Genomic DNA, 14,188 nt, shown 5'->3' on the forward strand with positions numbered 1-14,188 from the left:
TTGAAGTCGGTAACCAACATTTTCAAATGACCAACAATGATGTTTGTAGCAGCATTACTTAGCTCATCTTCAACCAATAGAATTCTTTCTGAAATATTCCTTTGGCATAATTCTAGAAGTGTCGTGAATCCAAATATCTTTGTTTTTGCTTCAACGAGCGTCATATTTGCGACTTGGAGTTGCTTGTTCAATGTCAGTCAAGTTACTCACATAAACTTTGCCATCTGTTAGCAAGAGCTTCATTTCAGGTTTGTCCTTCAAAAACTCACTGAGGAGATCAAACAGTTCCATAAAGCTTTTGAAGCAGTTTCCCTTTAACAACCACCTTCAGTGTGAAGTAATAATCTCACATATTCTGCATTTTTATTGACACAAAACTGCTTAAACAGACATTCACCTTTGGCATTAACTTTGATGGCATTGATACATTTGATCACAGGATGCAGTATCTCATGTAGAACAGGGAAAATTTTCTTGGTAACTAAGTTTTCTCGGTTGATAGCGCAATGCACAACTAACAGGTTTGGATTTTCATCCTTTCTTAATTTAAAACATCCTGTTTTTTTTTTACCCATCATAGCAGGTGCACCATCTGCAACACAAGATACAATATTTCCTTTTGGTATTTCATTTTCCACCAAATAATTTTTGAACTTGCTGTAGATTCAACTGTAGTCGGGGTTGTTTCCTAATGACACACAAAACAACATCTCTTCTTGAAACTCTTCCTGATCAATATATCTCAAGTATTGCCAATAACTAAGCCTCACTGTCCCATAGATTCATCCAGTTGTATTGAGAATTTTCATGATTTCAACTTCTCAATAAGCTGTTTTTCCACATATTGACCCATGTCATCTATTCTGTTGCAGACAGTACAATTACTCAATGGCATTGCTCGGACATCTTTGTCATCCTTTTGCAGAAATGTTTTGAGAAGCAATGATCTTGTACGTTTAATCAGTTCCTCCCCAATTTTATGATTCTTCCCATGTTTTGCTATCAGTAGAAAAATTTCAGCTAGCTTCAAGGGCTGTAGTTTGAAGTGATTTAAAAAAAAAATCTATTTTCAAACTTCTCTTTCGGTGATTTTAAAATATTGCAATTTTGAATTGACATGGTTAGGATGTTTTACCCTCAAATGAGCTTCAAGACGGCCTGCTTTCATTGACTCAATTGTCAAAGTCTGTTGGCATAATAGGCAAAAGGGTGCAAGTTCGTCATGTACAGCAGGTATAAACCCAAACTTCAAGAACTTCACTGAATGTTGACGAACCTTTTGCTCGCTTGGCCTGCTCATTTGGAATATACAACAGCGCGAGGACCCTGAAACAGATTAATCAATATTTTGTTATGTCTTAGAATTGAAAAATGTAATAAAAGTAATAATCGAATCAAAGGAAGAATTCTGACCCTAAGAAAAATGAAAAATAACACTAGTGTGGTTTCTGACATTTTTTTCTCATAGAGAGTGCATCAAAACTGCAATAACCTCATGCTTAACTTTCTGGGGTCCCTATATTTTTTTTAACTTATTTTCTTTGACGTCCCCCTCAGGCTGGCGCCTGGGGCTGACACCCCCATCAATATGCAAAGATACATACAGATGCAGGTCTCAGTACTGAACTGAAAATGTCAAGGGGTATGGATGGAGATATGATTGTTGAGATCATTTGGAATCCTCATCGCCAATGAGATAATTTGTAATGGATGATAATAAGACCAGTTAGAATAAATATAATGTTAACCAAGGATAACACAGTTAAAATAAGAGAAACATTGGAAGAGCAAAAAGACATGAAAATAAAAAGAACAGTGACTTTACTTGGAAGTTTCCATAATGTTGGCAAGTCACATCTTTTTCACCAACATAATGGGTTTTCTTTTTCAAACCAACTTTTAAATTATTTCCCAAAATATTCCTATGCCCCACCAAGATATTCTTAAGCCCGACACCCTACCTTGAGAATCTGTTTTAGATAAAGGAACAAGGGCATGCTTCTTCAGTTTTTAATGAGACATCTGGAATATTGTGTCCACTTTTAGTCTCCCTGACAATGAAAAGATGGACCTACCACAGAGAGAACGATATAAAGGTTCACCAGTCTAGGATGGGTGGATGTTGAATAAAAAGAGATTGGGTTGACTGATTGTATCTACTTGAGTTAACAATGAAAAAACATTTTACTGAAGTGCTCAATTCAAATGGGGTTTGACAGGTTTAATGCAGGGAGGATGTCGGGTTTAAAACCAGGAATTCCAGTCATGGGATGTGTGTAACAATATTTGGACTGGTATGAGAAATTTCTTCATTTGTGTAATTCTCAACCACAGAAATGAGGTTATGTTGCGTATATTGAAGAATTTGATTTTGTACACACAAAGGCATTAATGTGTGGGGAGAGCCCAGGAATATGGTCATAAGGCAGAGGATTATACCATATTCTCAAATGGCAGAGGTGGCTTCACAGACAGTGGTCTATTCTTGTTCCTATCTGGTTTTTCTATTTCCATCTGGAGAGGAGAAAAACACAATTTCAATAATTTATGAAAGCTATTCAAGTTTTGTTACATTTCCAGCATTCCCCCCCCCCCCCCCCCCCACCCCTATTTTTGTCCTTCAGTAAAGTTAGTTTGGTTTCTCCAAAGCATAGGTTTTAATTCTAGGAATATTGAATACGATGTTAAACTCTTACTGGACCCAATAGATGGAGTGCAGTTTTGGCATCGATGTTATAAAAGCTTTGGAAGATGCGCAGAATTTTTTTACACTCACCAGAAATTAGATTATAGCTATCATGGAAAATGTGCAGATTGGCCTTTTTTTCTTCAAAGGTGTAGAAAATTGTGGGTAAAATTGTGAATGGACATGACTTGATATATCAAGTGGAGAAACAGAGAAGTTTCTTTTTGCAGGTTAGAACATGGAATTCATTACATTAACTGGTAATTGTCAAAATATTTACCTACCTCTTTCAAAGGTAATTGACTGAAAACTAATAACAAAATGTGTTGAAGGGGAGAAGTGAGGAGGAGAGGAGTGAAGTCTTATGGAGTATGAAAATCATCAAAGATCCTCTACCTTAAAACCATATTCCAGGTCTGTCCCCACACTTTGATGACTGAAATCCTTTGTTGTACCTTTTATGTCGATCCAATTGCACTTTTATGTTTTGAAGTAAAAAAATGTATGGAACGTTTTATTTTCTTCTTGATCCATCAGGTTCTATTTATTTATTTGTTCCGTTTGCAATTCTGGACCAGAATACCTCAAACGTCTACCGTTGCGATGGTACGTTGGATTATTCTTGAGGATTTTAAAATATAGAATTGTGTATCTCCTGGCTTACATAGTTGTTAAAACTGGCACATTGATCACTTCATTTATTCTTCAGGAATTAGTTTTGCATAATAACCAATGATAAATTGATACTGAGGTTAAATTATGGCTTCATAAGATTTGTTCCATGCATCCTTTATTTGCACAAGTTTACAAATACTAAGTATATTTCAAAATATACCGGGGTTGTAGGTCAATTGGGTGGCATGGGCTCGTGGCCAAAAGGGCCTCTTACCGTGTTCTATGTTTAAATTTCATTTTGCAAAAGTATATGTTTTATTTAAACAAATAGTACATTAACATTAAGCACTAGCTTGAAATAAAATGAATTACTGGTAACAGCTTTTTAAATGGAATTTTAATTCTTTAATTTAGCTAGCAGGATATTTCCCCATTTGTTTTTCTTGACTGCAGTAATTTTTTTTTAAATGGTAAAACTAAAATGTATTTAGAGCTATTAAAAATTATTTCCCATACTTGGATGTTAATATTAAATATTTCCTCCCAGGGTTGACATAGCACACTTAAGCCTTTATAACCTAAGTGTTATTCACAAAAAGAAGTATTTTGATTCTGACCTTGAATTGATGAGTTACATTCATGAAAATTGGGACAGACTGCAGACTGGTGAGGTAAGGCCTAGTTGAAGGTTAGATTTAAATTCAATTGATTAGTGGGTTTTTTTTGGGATTAATGTTCTATGTTCTGATGTACTGCAATATTTTAATGTGTATTCAGTCATACCCTTCTTTCTGTTGCGATACAGAGCACTGTTTATTATTGTGGACTTGAGTTTTTTAGTTCGGTTACTCTGGTACTTTTTTTAAAAGGATATCTCTACTGCAATGCTATGGACCTGGTGTGATTCCTTAGCCTCTGGCTTTCCCCTTAGCCATGGATTGCCTTTGATTTAATGTGGGTGGTTGTTTCGGAGTGTTAATGCTGAGTGGGGTGGAGTGAATGGTGTGGCAGTTCCGTGCTGAATTGTGTATTTCAAGGTTGCATTGTGGCCAGTGTAGTAAATGTGGACCACAAATGGAATTAGGGGTAGTTGCTCCATGTGTTGACAGATGTTCTGGATCCTATGGTTTCTCTCATTGTGATGTAAGGGGAATATAGAAACTGCTGCCTCCCCCCTCTGTTTAGCAGCATGGCTGTACCCAGTCTAGAGATTCTGGCCTGGTAAAAAGCTGAACACCAGTTGTGGCAAAGGAATACTGTTGATACCACCTAGATATAATGCTGAATTTACACTCCTGGGTATGCAAAAGTGAGGTGCAAGTATGCTCTAAATATTTAAATCAAGGCATTTTAAAATTTATTCATCGAAAGCTTTATGATCATCTTTGTTCATTGTATGTATAATTCGGGATAATGAGCCTGATTTGATTCTATTAATTTCACTAACTGAATTTTATGAATCATGTAGTTTTTTGAATATTTTATTTTTGTTTTTTCCCAAAATTATACATAGTAATATTTTAAATGTACAATATATTAAACTTTTTTTTCCTCACAAACACATCAAACAAAAACAGTCCCTCCCTTGTCCCACAGATAGATCCGTTCACTATCAGAGCTTACATATATTTTAAGTTGGGGAAACTAGATTTTTGTATATCTAATAATTACTTTTATATCCTTTTTTGTCCTTTTTATTACTGTATCGACCCCTGTGTGGTCCAGGTATGGCTGCCAGACCCTTACAAAAGTGTCATATTTATTTTTTAGATGTACAGCTGTTCATTTCCACAGTCCATTGTGCTATAAATAGAGGGAATCAGACTTCCAAATGATCACGATACATTTTTTTGCTACTGCTAGTGCTATTTTTATAAATGAGATTTGATATTTTGTCAATTTTTTGCATATTTCCATGAAATTACCTAATAGATATAGCTCCGGGGTCGGCCGTGAAGGCCACTCCTGTTATCCTGTTTAATTTTTCTGCGATTTCTTGCTAAAATGGATTCACTTTCACACATGACCAATGGCATGTAGAAAAGTTTCTGACTCAGTCCCACATCTGAAACACATCTCTGAAATTTTAGCTTTTGATCTGTGTAACTTTTGTGAGGTAAGAAAAAAATACTGAACTAGTCCATATCTTGCATTTATAATTGATGTCATTCTGTCCTTCCATCAATCTGACCAGCTTCTTTCTGAAATCACCACACCTAAGTCCGACTCCCATCTTTCCCTTGACCTCTGCAACTCTGGTTTTGCACTTTCACTCTGGAGAGCATAGTACATTTTTGTTATAAATTTGGAGGTACTCCCCATCCAAACCATTCCTTCAGATTCACTAATTTCAGTGGGGTCAATGTTGGTCCCGTTGGTTAAGCTGGAGAAAACATAAGGTCCCATTGGCCACTCCATATTTGTGTTTTAATTGTTCAAAGGACACAAGATTTCCTTTCATGTAACAGTCCTTAATATATCATGTACCATTGTCATACCACAAATTTAATATTCTATTGCCCATGTTCATAGGCAATAACACATTTTTACACAATGGTGCTTTTTTTTTAAATTCCTACTTTTTTTTCCTATACATTCATTAATTTTTTGCCTTGTTCTAATCATGTGTATTAGAATGTGGTTATCCGTCTTTTTCTTTGGTGATTTTCCTTTGCTTCCCCCTCCTCCATCGAAGCCAAGACCGGACGGAGGGAGGAGAGTTGTCTTCAGTGAAGAAGATTGCAAAAAATTTAGCTTGTGCAGCTAGGTTATATTTTTTGAAATCTGGTAGTCTAAGTCCTCCCAGCCTGTAGTCCCATGACCGTTTTTTCAATGCATTTCTTGGTACCTTATTATTCTATAGGAACTGTTTAAATTGGTTGTTTAGTAGCTTAGTTTTTAAGTAACTGAATAGGCAGCGATTGGAAAAAGGTATTGCAGTCGTGGCATCACTTTCATTTTGACGCAGTTAACCCTTCCCACCAAAGTAATCGGTAAGTCTCTCCATTTCTGTCAGTCTCTTTCTATCTTCCCAAGAAGAGGAACGTAGTTCAGTTGATACAGATTTTGCAAATTATTGTCAGTTGCTGTTCCAAGATAATTTATTCCATTCATCTTCCATTTAAATTTACATCCTTTTTGGTATTTTTCATATTCAAAATTTGTTATGGCATTATCTAACTTTTATCCATATTTATTTTGTATCATGTAATGATTATTGAAAGCATTTGCATTTGACAACAGATAAATGGAGGAACTGCTTGTTTGACGAGCCAAACCTCAAGCACAACTAGAAAATGAACATGTTCATACAATTCATTGACGTTGATGTTTGAGTTGTAAAGGTAAAATAAAATAAATGTTTCATTTCTTATTTTCTTTATTTGTAGCTTGCAGACACTAGAGAATCTGACCGATATGATTATATTCTTGAAGCCCTCAATGAGAACAAGTGCATGTAAGTATAGATGCATCTCCTCAGAGAATAAAATGTTCTGGGAATAGGAATGAAACATTTCTGGTTTGTTTGAACTGTGCATTTTGAAGGGCTGCCAGAGTTAGGAATTTATTACTGTGTCACAAGTCATTTACCCTACTTCATTGTCCTTCATTGTTCTCTGGGTGGTTCTTGAGTCTGCAGCAATATTTTGGGAAAACTTACTAAGTAGCACATAAATAAAATATGCTGAATTATATCTTCAGATGAGCTAGCACCAAAAAATAAAAAATTAAAAAAAAAAAAAAAAGATGAGCTAGCACCAGTGGAGCTGATGGTTTTATGCCATAATCAATTTGATGCAGTTTGTAGCATTTTTCGAAAAGGTTATCAAATTGCAATAAAATTCTAATCTCAAAGAACTCTTAAAGAATGAACTTGGTTTGGTGGAGATGGAATAATGAATGCCTGGCTTGTTCATATTGCCTCATGATGGTTGAAAGAATGAAAAGGGCAAGGTGCAAAAGGACTGGGGATTCCTCATCCAAAATAATATTATCCAGGTTGAGTCGGTGATGAAAGTGAATGCAATGTTGGCATTATATCCAGAAGAATAGGATATAGGAGAAGGGATGTGATGCTGAGGCTTTATAAGGCTCTGGTGAGGCCTCACTTGGAGAATGGGGTACAGTTTTGGGCTCCCTTATTTGAGAAAGGATGTGCTGGCATTGAAGAGGATTCAGAGAAGATTTAAAAGAATGATTCCTGGAATAAAGGAATGAGCACATGAGGAACATTTAATGGCTCTAGATTGTACCCCTGTAAGTTCAGAAGAATGACTGAGGACTTTGTAGAAGCATTTTGAATGTTGAAAGGCACGCACAGAGTAGATGTAGCAAAGTTTTGTTTTCGTGGTAGAGGAGTCAAGGACAAGAGAGCACCATATCAGGATTGAAGGTGCCTATTTCAAGCAGATGTGAAGAATTTCTTTAGCCAGAGAGTGGTGAACCACTCAAATTTGCTACCACAGATGGCTGTAAAGGCCAGGTTGTTGGATGTATTTAAGGCAGAGATTGATGGGTGTCTGAATAGTCAGGGTATCGATTGTTATGGGGAGAAGGCAGGGGAGTGGGGCTGAATCGGCGATTGGCACACCTCACGATGGAATGGCAGAGAGGACTTGATAGGCTGAATGACCTACTTCTGCTCTTTTATCTTGTGGTCTTATAATGGTAGTTTCTGATTTATGGGCAATTTTCTTTTCCTGTTATCACATGCATCTGTGTGCTTCTCTTTTCTCAAACAAATATTGTACTAAGGTGATGTATACCTGCCATCCTTAGTGTGGATCATAAGTATTTTTGTCTCACCTGGTTATAATTTATTTAGGTTCATGTCTGGAAAGGAAATCAAGAAGAAGAAACATTTGTTTGGATTGCGAATTCGGGTTCCTCCCATTCCTCCAAATGGTGCGATGAAGACTGAGGAAAGCACAACGGAAATCTCTCATGAATTTAAAATTAAAGTGAAGAAGTCCAGTAAATCCACACCTTTATCTGCATCTGGAAAGAGGTAAAAGAAAATTACCGTGAGATTCTTCTAAAGAAAAACTGAAGCCTTTACCTCTGGGAGCTTTTTAAAAAGGCCATTCTGATGTACATAAACTCTGACAATGAAATAGACTGATATAGCTGGGTTTCCAAGAAGTTAAATGATAGGTTTTTTAGACTATCAATTCCGATTTTGTTGGTATTTTTGTAAGAAAATATAGAACACACCATAAGTATGGATCTCCATCAAGTTTATGGTTGGTTGTTGTGATTTTTTTGGCAAAGGAATTCTGTAAATTTGTTTTAGTTGACATTTTCCACTTTTGACAGCTTCTGCCCATTTAAGTTAGACATTTAGGTCTTGACCAAATGTTTAAAAAAAATTGTCAAATGCATTCTGGTACTGATCAGGACAATAATTCACCTTTAGATACCTTAAGTAGGTCTTGCAACACTTGGTAAATAATTACAGTAAAGAAAATCATTAACAATAAATTTATGGACATTGGAACTAAAGCAAAATGACCAGATGTCCAAGGAGAAAGTTGAAGTCTGATCAAGTAATAAAGAAATGTTCAGGAAAAGTAGCTGAACAGGATAATTTTCAAGTTAACACACAAAAGTACTGGAGAAACTTAGCAGGTTCTGCAGCGTCCATGGGAGGCAAAGATTTATAACCTTTGTTTCGGGTCTGAGCTCTTTGTCAAGGTAAGAGCTAAAGCAGACTGGCATCTGAATAAAACGGTGGGGTGAGGAGGGAAGAAAGGGTGGGGGAGGAATCCAGACCAACAGCCAAATGGCCAGAGGTGGATATGGATAAGAGGGCAAGAGAAAAGTTGAGAATTGATTGGAGGGAGGGATAACTCTGAATTCAGAGGTGGTGGAAAGGAGATGAGTGTCAAAAGAGGGACAGAGCTGGAGAAAAGGAGATGAGTGTGGAAAGAGGTGGAGGAAAGGAGATGAGTGTGGAAGGAGGTGGAGGAAAGGAGATGAGTGTGGAAGGAGGTGGAGGAAAGGAGATGAGTGTGGAAGGAGGTGGAGGAAAGGAGATGAGTGTGGAAAGAGGTGGAGGAAAGGAGATGAGTGTGGAAAGAGGTGGAGGAAAGGAGATGAGTGTGGAAAGAGGTGGAGGAAAGGAGATGAGTGTGGAAAGAGGTGGAGGAAAGGAGATGAGTGTGGAAAGAGGTGGAGGAAAGGAGATGAGTGTGGAAAGAGGTGGAGGAAAGGAGATGAGGGTGGAAAGAGGTGGAGGAAAGGAGATGAGTGTGGAAAGAGGTGGAGGAAAGGAGATGAGTGTGGAAAGAGGTGGAGGAAAGGAGATGAGTGTGGAAAGAGGTGGAGGAAAGGAGATGAGTGTGGAAAGAGGTGGAGGAAAGGAGATGAGTGTGGAAAGAGGTGGAGGAAAGGAGATGAGTGTGGAAAGAGGTGGAGGAAAGGAGATGAGTGTGGAAAGAGGTGGAGGAAAGGAGATGAGTGTGGAAAGAGGTGGAGGAAAGGAGATGAGTGTGGAAAGAGGTGGAGGAAAGGAGATGAGTGTGGAAAGAGGTGGAGGAAAGGAGATGAGTGTCAAAAGAGGGACAGAGCTGGAGAAAAGATGAGTGTGGAAAGAGGGACAGAGCTGGAGAAAAGATGAGTGTGGAAAGAGGGACAGAGCTGGAGAAAAGATGAGTGTGGAAAGAGCGACAAAGGTGGAGGAAAGGAGACGAGCGTGGAAGGAGGCGGAGGAAAGGAGACGAGCGTGGAAGGAGGCGGAGGAAAGGAGACGAGCGGGGAAAGAGGCGGAGGAAAGGAGACGAGCGGGGAAAGAGGCGGAGGAAAGGAGACGAGCGGGGAAAGAGGCGGAGGAAAGGAGACGAGCGGGGAAAGAGGCGGAGGAAAGGAGACGAGCGGGGAAAGAGGCGGAGGAAAGGAGATGAGCGTGGCGGGGGTAAAGGGGGACATAGGGATAAGGAAAAGGGGAGATTTGGAGAGAGGGGGTTAGTGTAAACTGGAAGTCGATGTAAATGCCGTCTGCTTAGAGTGTGCCCAAATGGAATCTGAGGTGTACTTCTCATTTGTGGGAGATCTCAGTTTTGTCTCTCTCACTTTCCTTATCTCTCCTTTGATCTCCTTTCTTCCAGCTTTGCATTCAGAGTTGCCCCCTTCCCTGATCAATTCTCAGCTCTCTTGCCTTCCTCTCCATATTCACCTTTGCCTCTTGGCTGTTGGCCTGTGCTGCTCCTCCCCCTCCTTAATTCGGATGCAAGCCTACTTTTTGCTACTACTTCGATAAAGAGCTGAGGCTTTAAATGTCTATTCTATATCTTTATCTGTTAGAGATGCTGCAGGACCTGTGGAGTTTCTCCAGCACTTGTATATTTAACTGCAGATTTTTTTGTTTTCCAGTGTAATTTTCAAAATGCATTATACAAATTGCTTGTGTAAATATTGCATGAATTGGACCTCTATATTTGTAGACTTTGAATATTTTCTTAAAATCTTTTTGTCTTTGTTGCATATTTAGTTGTAATCCAAATGAAAGATGATACTGGCAATAATGAAGGGAATAGGTCATCGGAAGGGAATAGGTCATCGGAAGGGAATAGGTCATCGGAAGGGAATAGGTCATCGGAAGGGAATAGGTCATCGGAAGGGAATAGGTCATCGGAAGGGAATAGGTCATCGGAAGGGAATAGGTCATCGGAAGGGAATAGGTCATCGGAAGGGAATAGGTCATCGGAAGGGAATAGGTCATCGGAAGGGAATAGGTCATCGGAAGGGAATAGGTCATCGGAAGGGAATAGGTCATCGGAAGGGAATAGGTCATCGGAAGGGAATAGGTCATCGGAAGGGAATAGGTCATCGGAAGGGAATAGGTCATCGGAAGGGAATAGGTCATCGGAAGGGAATAGGTCATCGGAAGGGAATAGGTCATCGGAAGGGAATAGGTCATCGGAAGGGAATAGGTCATCGGAAGGGAATAGGTCATCGGAAGGGAATAGGTCATCGTTTAAGTGCTACTTAATTAATGTGTAGCTGGTTTTTTATTTTAATAATTTTGATTTTGTAGTATACAAGTTACCTTCTTTGAAGAGTGTGGGTGTTCTACAGAGTAATAAACATGCATTTATGTGATATGTAAACTCTTAAAGATATTTTCTCTCACTAGTACGTTAAATAATGGCACAGAAAAAAGAAAGAAAAAGTCTTCAGTTGAACATTCTGAACAATACACAAAACTGAAGAAAGTGAAGAGATTTTCTAACCCAGCAACTGTGGTAAAGGATACTTGTCTTTTCTGCTTAATATTTCTCATTTACACTTCAGTACATGTATTAAGTTAACGTGATACAAATGCACAGATGGCAACTACTTTAGTCAGGTGAGGTTGCGTATGAATCCCTTACAGATAAGAGTTCAGTTATCAATGACCACTAGAGTTGAGATTATTTTGATTGTGGGATTCATACGTAGTTGCTGAAGTAGTTTGTTTACTACATATGGATATTTAACTAGGCTCACGGTATAGTGGGCATGAGTTGGTAATCTGAAACATTTTTAGATTTATACAAGCAAATCAGACAATAGCAATCTCTATGCAAGTTCTGTTATTATGAACATTGTACTATTAATTATCTGAGACCATTGCATTAAAATTGATTTGCGAAGTGTATGATTTATTGAGAACTATAGTTAAAAGTTGTACTTCCATTTCAAAACATTTTGGAAAGGTGTGACCTAATTAAGGATGTGAGACATGGCTTCGTGTAGGATAGGTCATGTATTACAAACTGGAGTTTTTTCGAGGTCAAGAAGGTGGCAGATGAGAGTAAGATAGTGGATGATTCTTGCAATAACTTTAAGGCATTTGATGGTTCCTTATAATAGCCTGATCCAGAAGGAATTCAGATTTGGTTTCTCCAGAGGTGTTGTTCTCACTAGAGGTCCATGATCAGTGGTCTGGAGGGATTGATGTTGGAACCCCTGCTTGTGATTTTTAAAAAAAATTGAATGAAAAGTTGGTGGCTTACCAAGTTTGCAGAAGGCACTGAGATTGGAGGAGTTGTGGATGGGGCAGAGGGCTATTAAAGGACACAGCAGGATATTGGATCAGTTGCAGGGAGGGGTGGAGAAATGCTAAATGGAGTTTAATCCAAGTAAGTTTGAAGTATTGTACTTCAGGAGGTTAAATATAAGGGGAAAGTAGGCAGGACTCTTTGAAAGTATTGATATGCAGAGGGATGTGTGCAAGTGCATGTATCTTCTTTGGCTTGGCTTTGCGGACGAAGATTTATGGAGGGGGTAAAAAGTCCACGTCAGCTGCAGGCTCATTTGTGGCTGACAAGTCCGATGCGGGACAGGCAGACACGATTGCAGCGGTTGCAGGGGAAAATTGGTTGGTTGGGGTTGGGTGTTGGGTTTTTCCTCCTTTGCCTTTTGTCAGTGAGGTGGGCTCTGCGGTCTTCTTCAAAGGAGGTTGCTGCCCGCCAAACTGTGAGGCGCCAAGATGCACGGTTTGAGGCGTTATCAGCCCACTGGCGGTGGTCAATGTGGCAGGCACCAAGTGATTTCTTTAGGCAGTCCTTGTACCTTTTCTTTGGTGCACCTCTGTCACGGTGGCCAGTGGAGAGCTCGCCATATAACACGATCTTGGGAAGGCGATGGTCCTCCATTCTGGAGACGTGACCCATCCAGCGCAGCTGGATCTTCAGCAGCGTGGACTCGATGCTGTCGACCTCTGCCATCTCGAGTACTTCGACGTTAGGGATGTAAGCGCTCCAATGGATGTTGAGGATGGAGCGGAGACAACGCTGGTGGAAGCGTTCTGGGAGCCGTAGGTGGTGCTGGTAGAGGACCCATGATTCGGAGCCGAACAGGAGTGTGGGTATGACAACGGCTCTGTATACGCTTATCTTTGTGAGGTTTTTCAGTTGGTTGTTTTTCCAGACTCTTTTGTGTAGTCTTCCAAAGGTGCTATTTGCCTTGGCGAGTCTGTTGTCTATCTCATTGTCGATCCTTGCATCTGATGAAATGGTGCAGCCGAGATAGGTAAACTGGTTGACTGTTTTGAGTTTTGTGTGCCCGATGGAGATGTGGGGGGGCTGGTAGTCATGGTGGGGAGCTGGCTGATGGAGGACCTCAGTTTTCTTCAGGCTGACTTCCAGGCCAAACATTTTGGCAGTTTCCGCAAAGCAGGACGTCAAGCGCTGAAGAGCTGGCTCTGAATGGTCAACTAAAGCGGCATCGTCTGCAAAGAGTAGTTCACGGACAAGTTTCTCTTGTGTCTTGGTGTGAGCTTGCAGGCGCCTCAGATTGAAGAGACTGCCATCCGTGCGGTACCGGATGTAAACAGTGTCTTCATTGTTGGGGTCTTTCATGGCTTGGTTCAGCATCATGCTGAAGAAGATTGAAAAGAGGGTTGGTGCGAGAACACAGCCTTGCTTCACGCCATTGTTAATGGAGAAGGGTTCAGAGAGCTCATTGCTGTATCTGACCCGACCTTGTTGGTTTTCGTGCAGTTGGATAATCATGTTGAGGAACTTTGGGGGACATCCGATGCGCTCTAGTATTTGCCAAAGCCCTTTCCTGCTCACGGTGTCGAAGGCTTTGGTGAGGTCAACAAAGGTGATGTAGAGTCCTTTGTTTTGTTCTCTGCACTTTTCTTGGAGCTGTCTGAGGGCAAAGACCATGTCAGTAGTTCCTCGAAAATGGCTGTGAAAGTACATTGGTTGGTAAAAGTATATAATATGCTTGCCTTCATTGGTCAGAGCACCTACATTGAACTTGGGTTTGGGCTGCACTTGGAGTATTGTGTGCAATTCTAGTTGCCCCATTACAGAAAGAATGTGGAGGATTTGGAAAGGGTATAGAAGAGATTTACCAGGATATTGTCAGGATTAGAGGATAAAGCTATGGAGAGAG

The 14,188-nt window shown here is 39.7% G+C and overlaps 1 protein-coding gene across 8 annotated transcripts in view; it reads left to right on the forward strand.

Annotated features, from left to right (window-relative positions):
- Positions 1 to 14,188, forward strand: part of mtf2 (metal response element binding transcription factor 2) — a 62,512-nt gene that overhangs the window by 28,488 nt on the left and 19,836 nt on the right. For all 8 annotated transcript variants that reach the window (XM_069939268.1, XM_069939266.1, XM_069939265.1 and 5 more), the window contains exons 8-12: positions 3,224 to 3,292; positions 3,849 to 3,972; positions 6,691 to 6,758; positions 8,127 to 8,309; positions 11,436 to 11,544. In XM_069939268.1, the coding sequence (XP_069795369.1) occupies positions 3,224 to 3,292; positions 3,849 to 3,972; positions 6,691 to 6,758; positions 8,127 to 8,309; positions 11,436 to 11,544 (553 nt within the window). The remainder of the gene's footprint in view (positions 1 to 3,223; positions 3,293 to 3,848; positions 3,973 to 6,690; positions 6,759 to 8,126; positions 8,310 to 11,435; positions 11,545 to 14,188) is intronic.

This window comes from Narcine bancroftii, chromosome 5 (assembly GCF_036971445.1).
Source record: "Narcine bancroftii isolate sNarBan1 chromosome 5, sNarBan1.hap1, whole genome shotgun sequence".
Classification (NCBI taxonomy): domain Eukaryota; kingdom Metazoa; phylum Chordata; class Chondrichthyes; order Torpediniformes; family Narcinidae; genus Narcine; species Narcine bancroftii.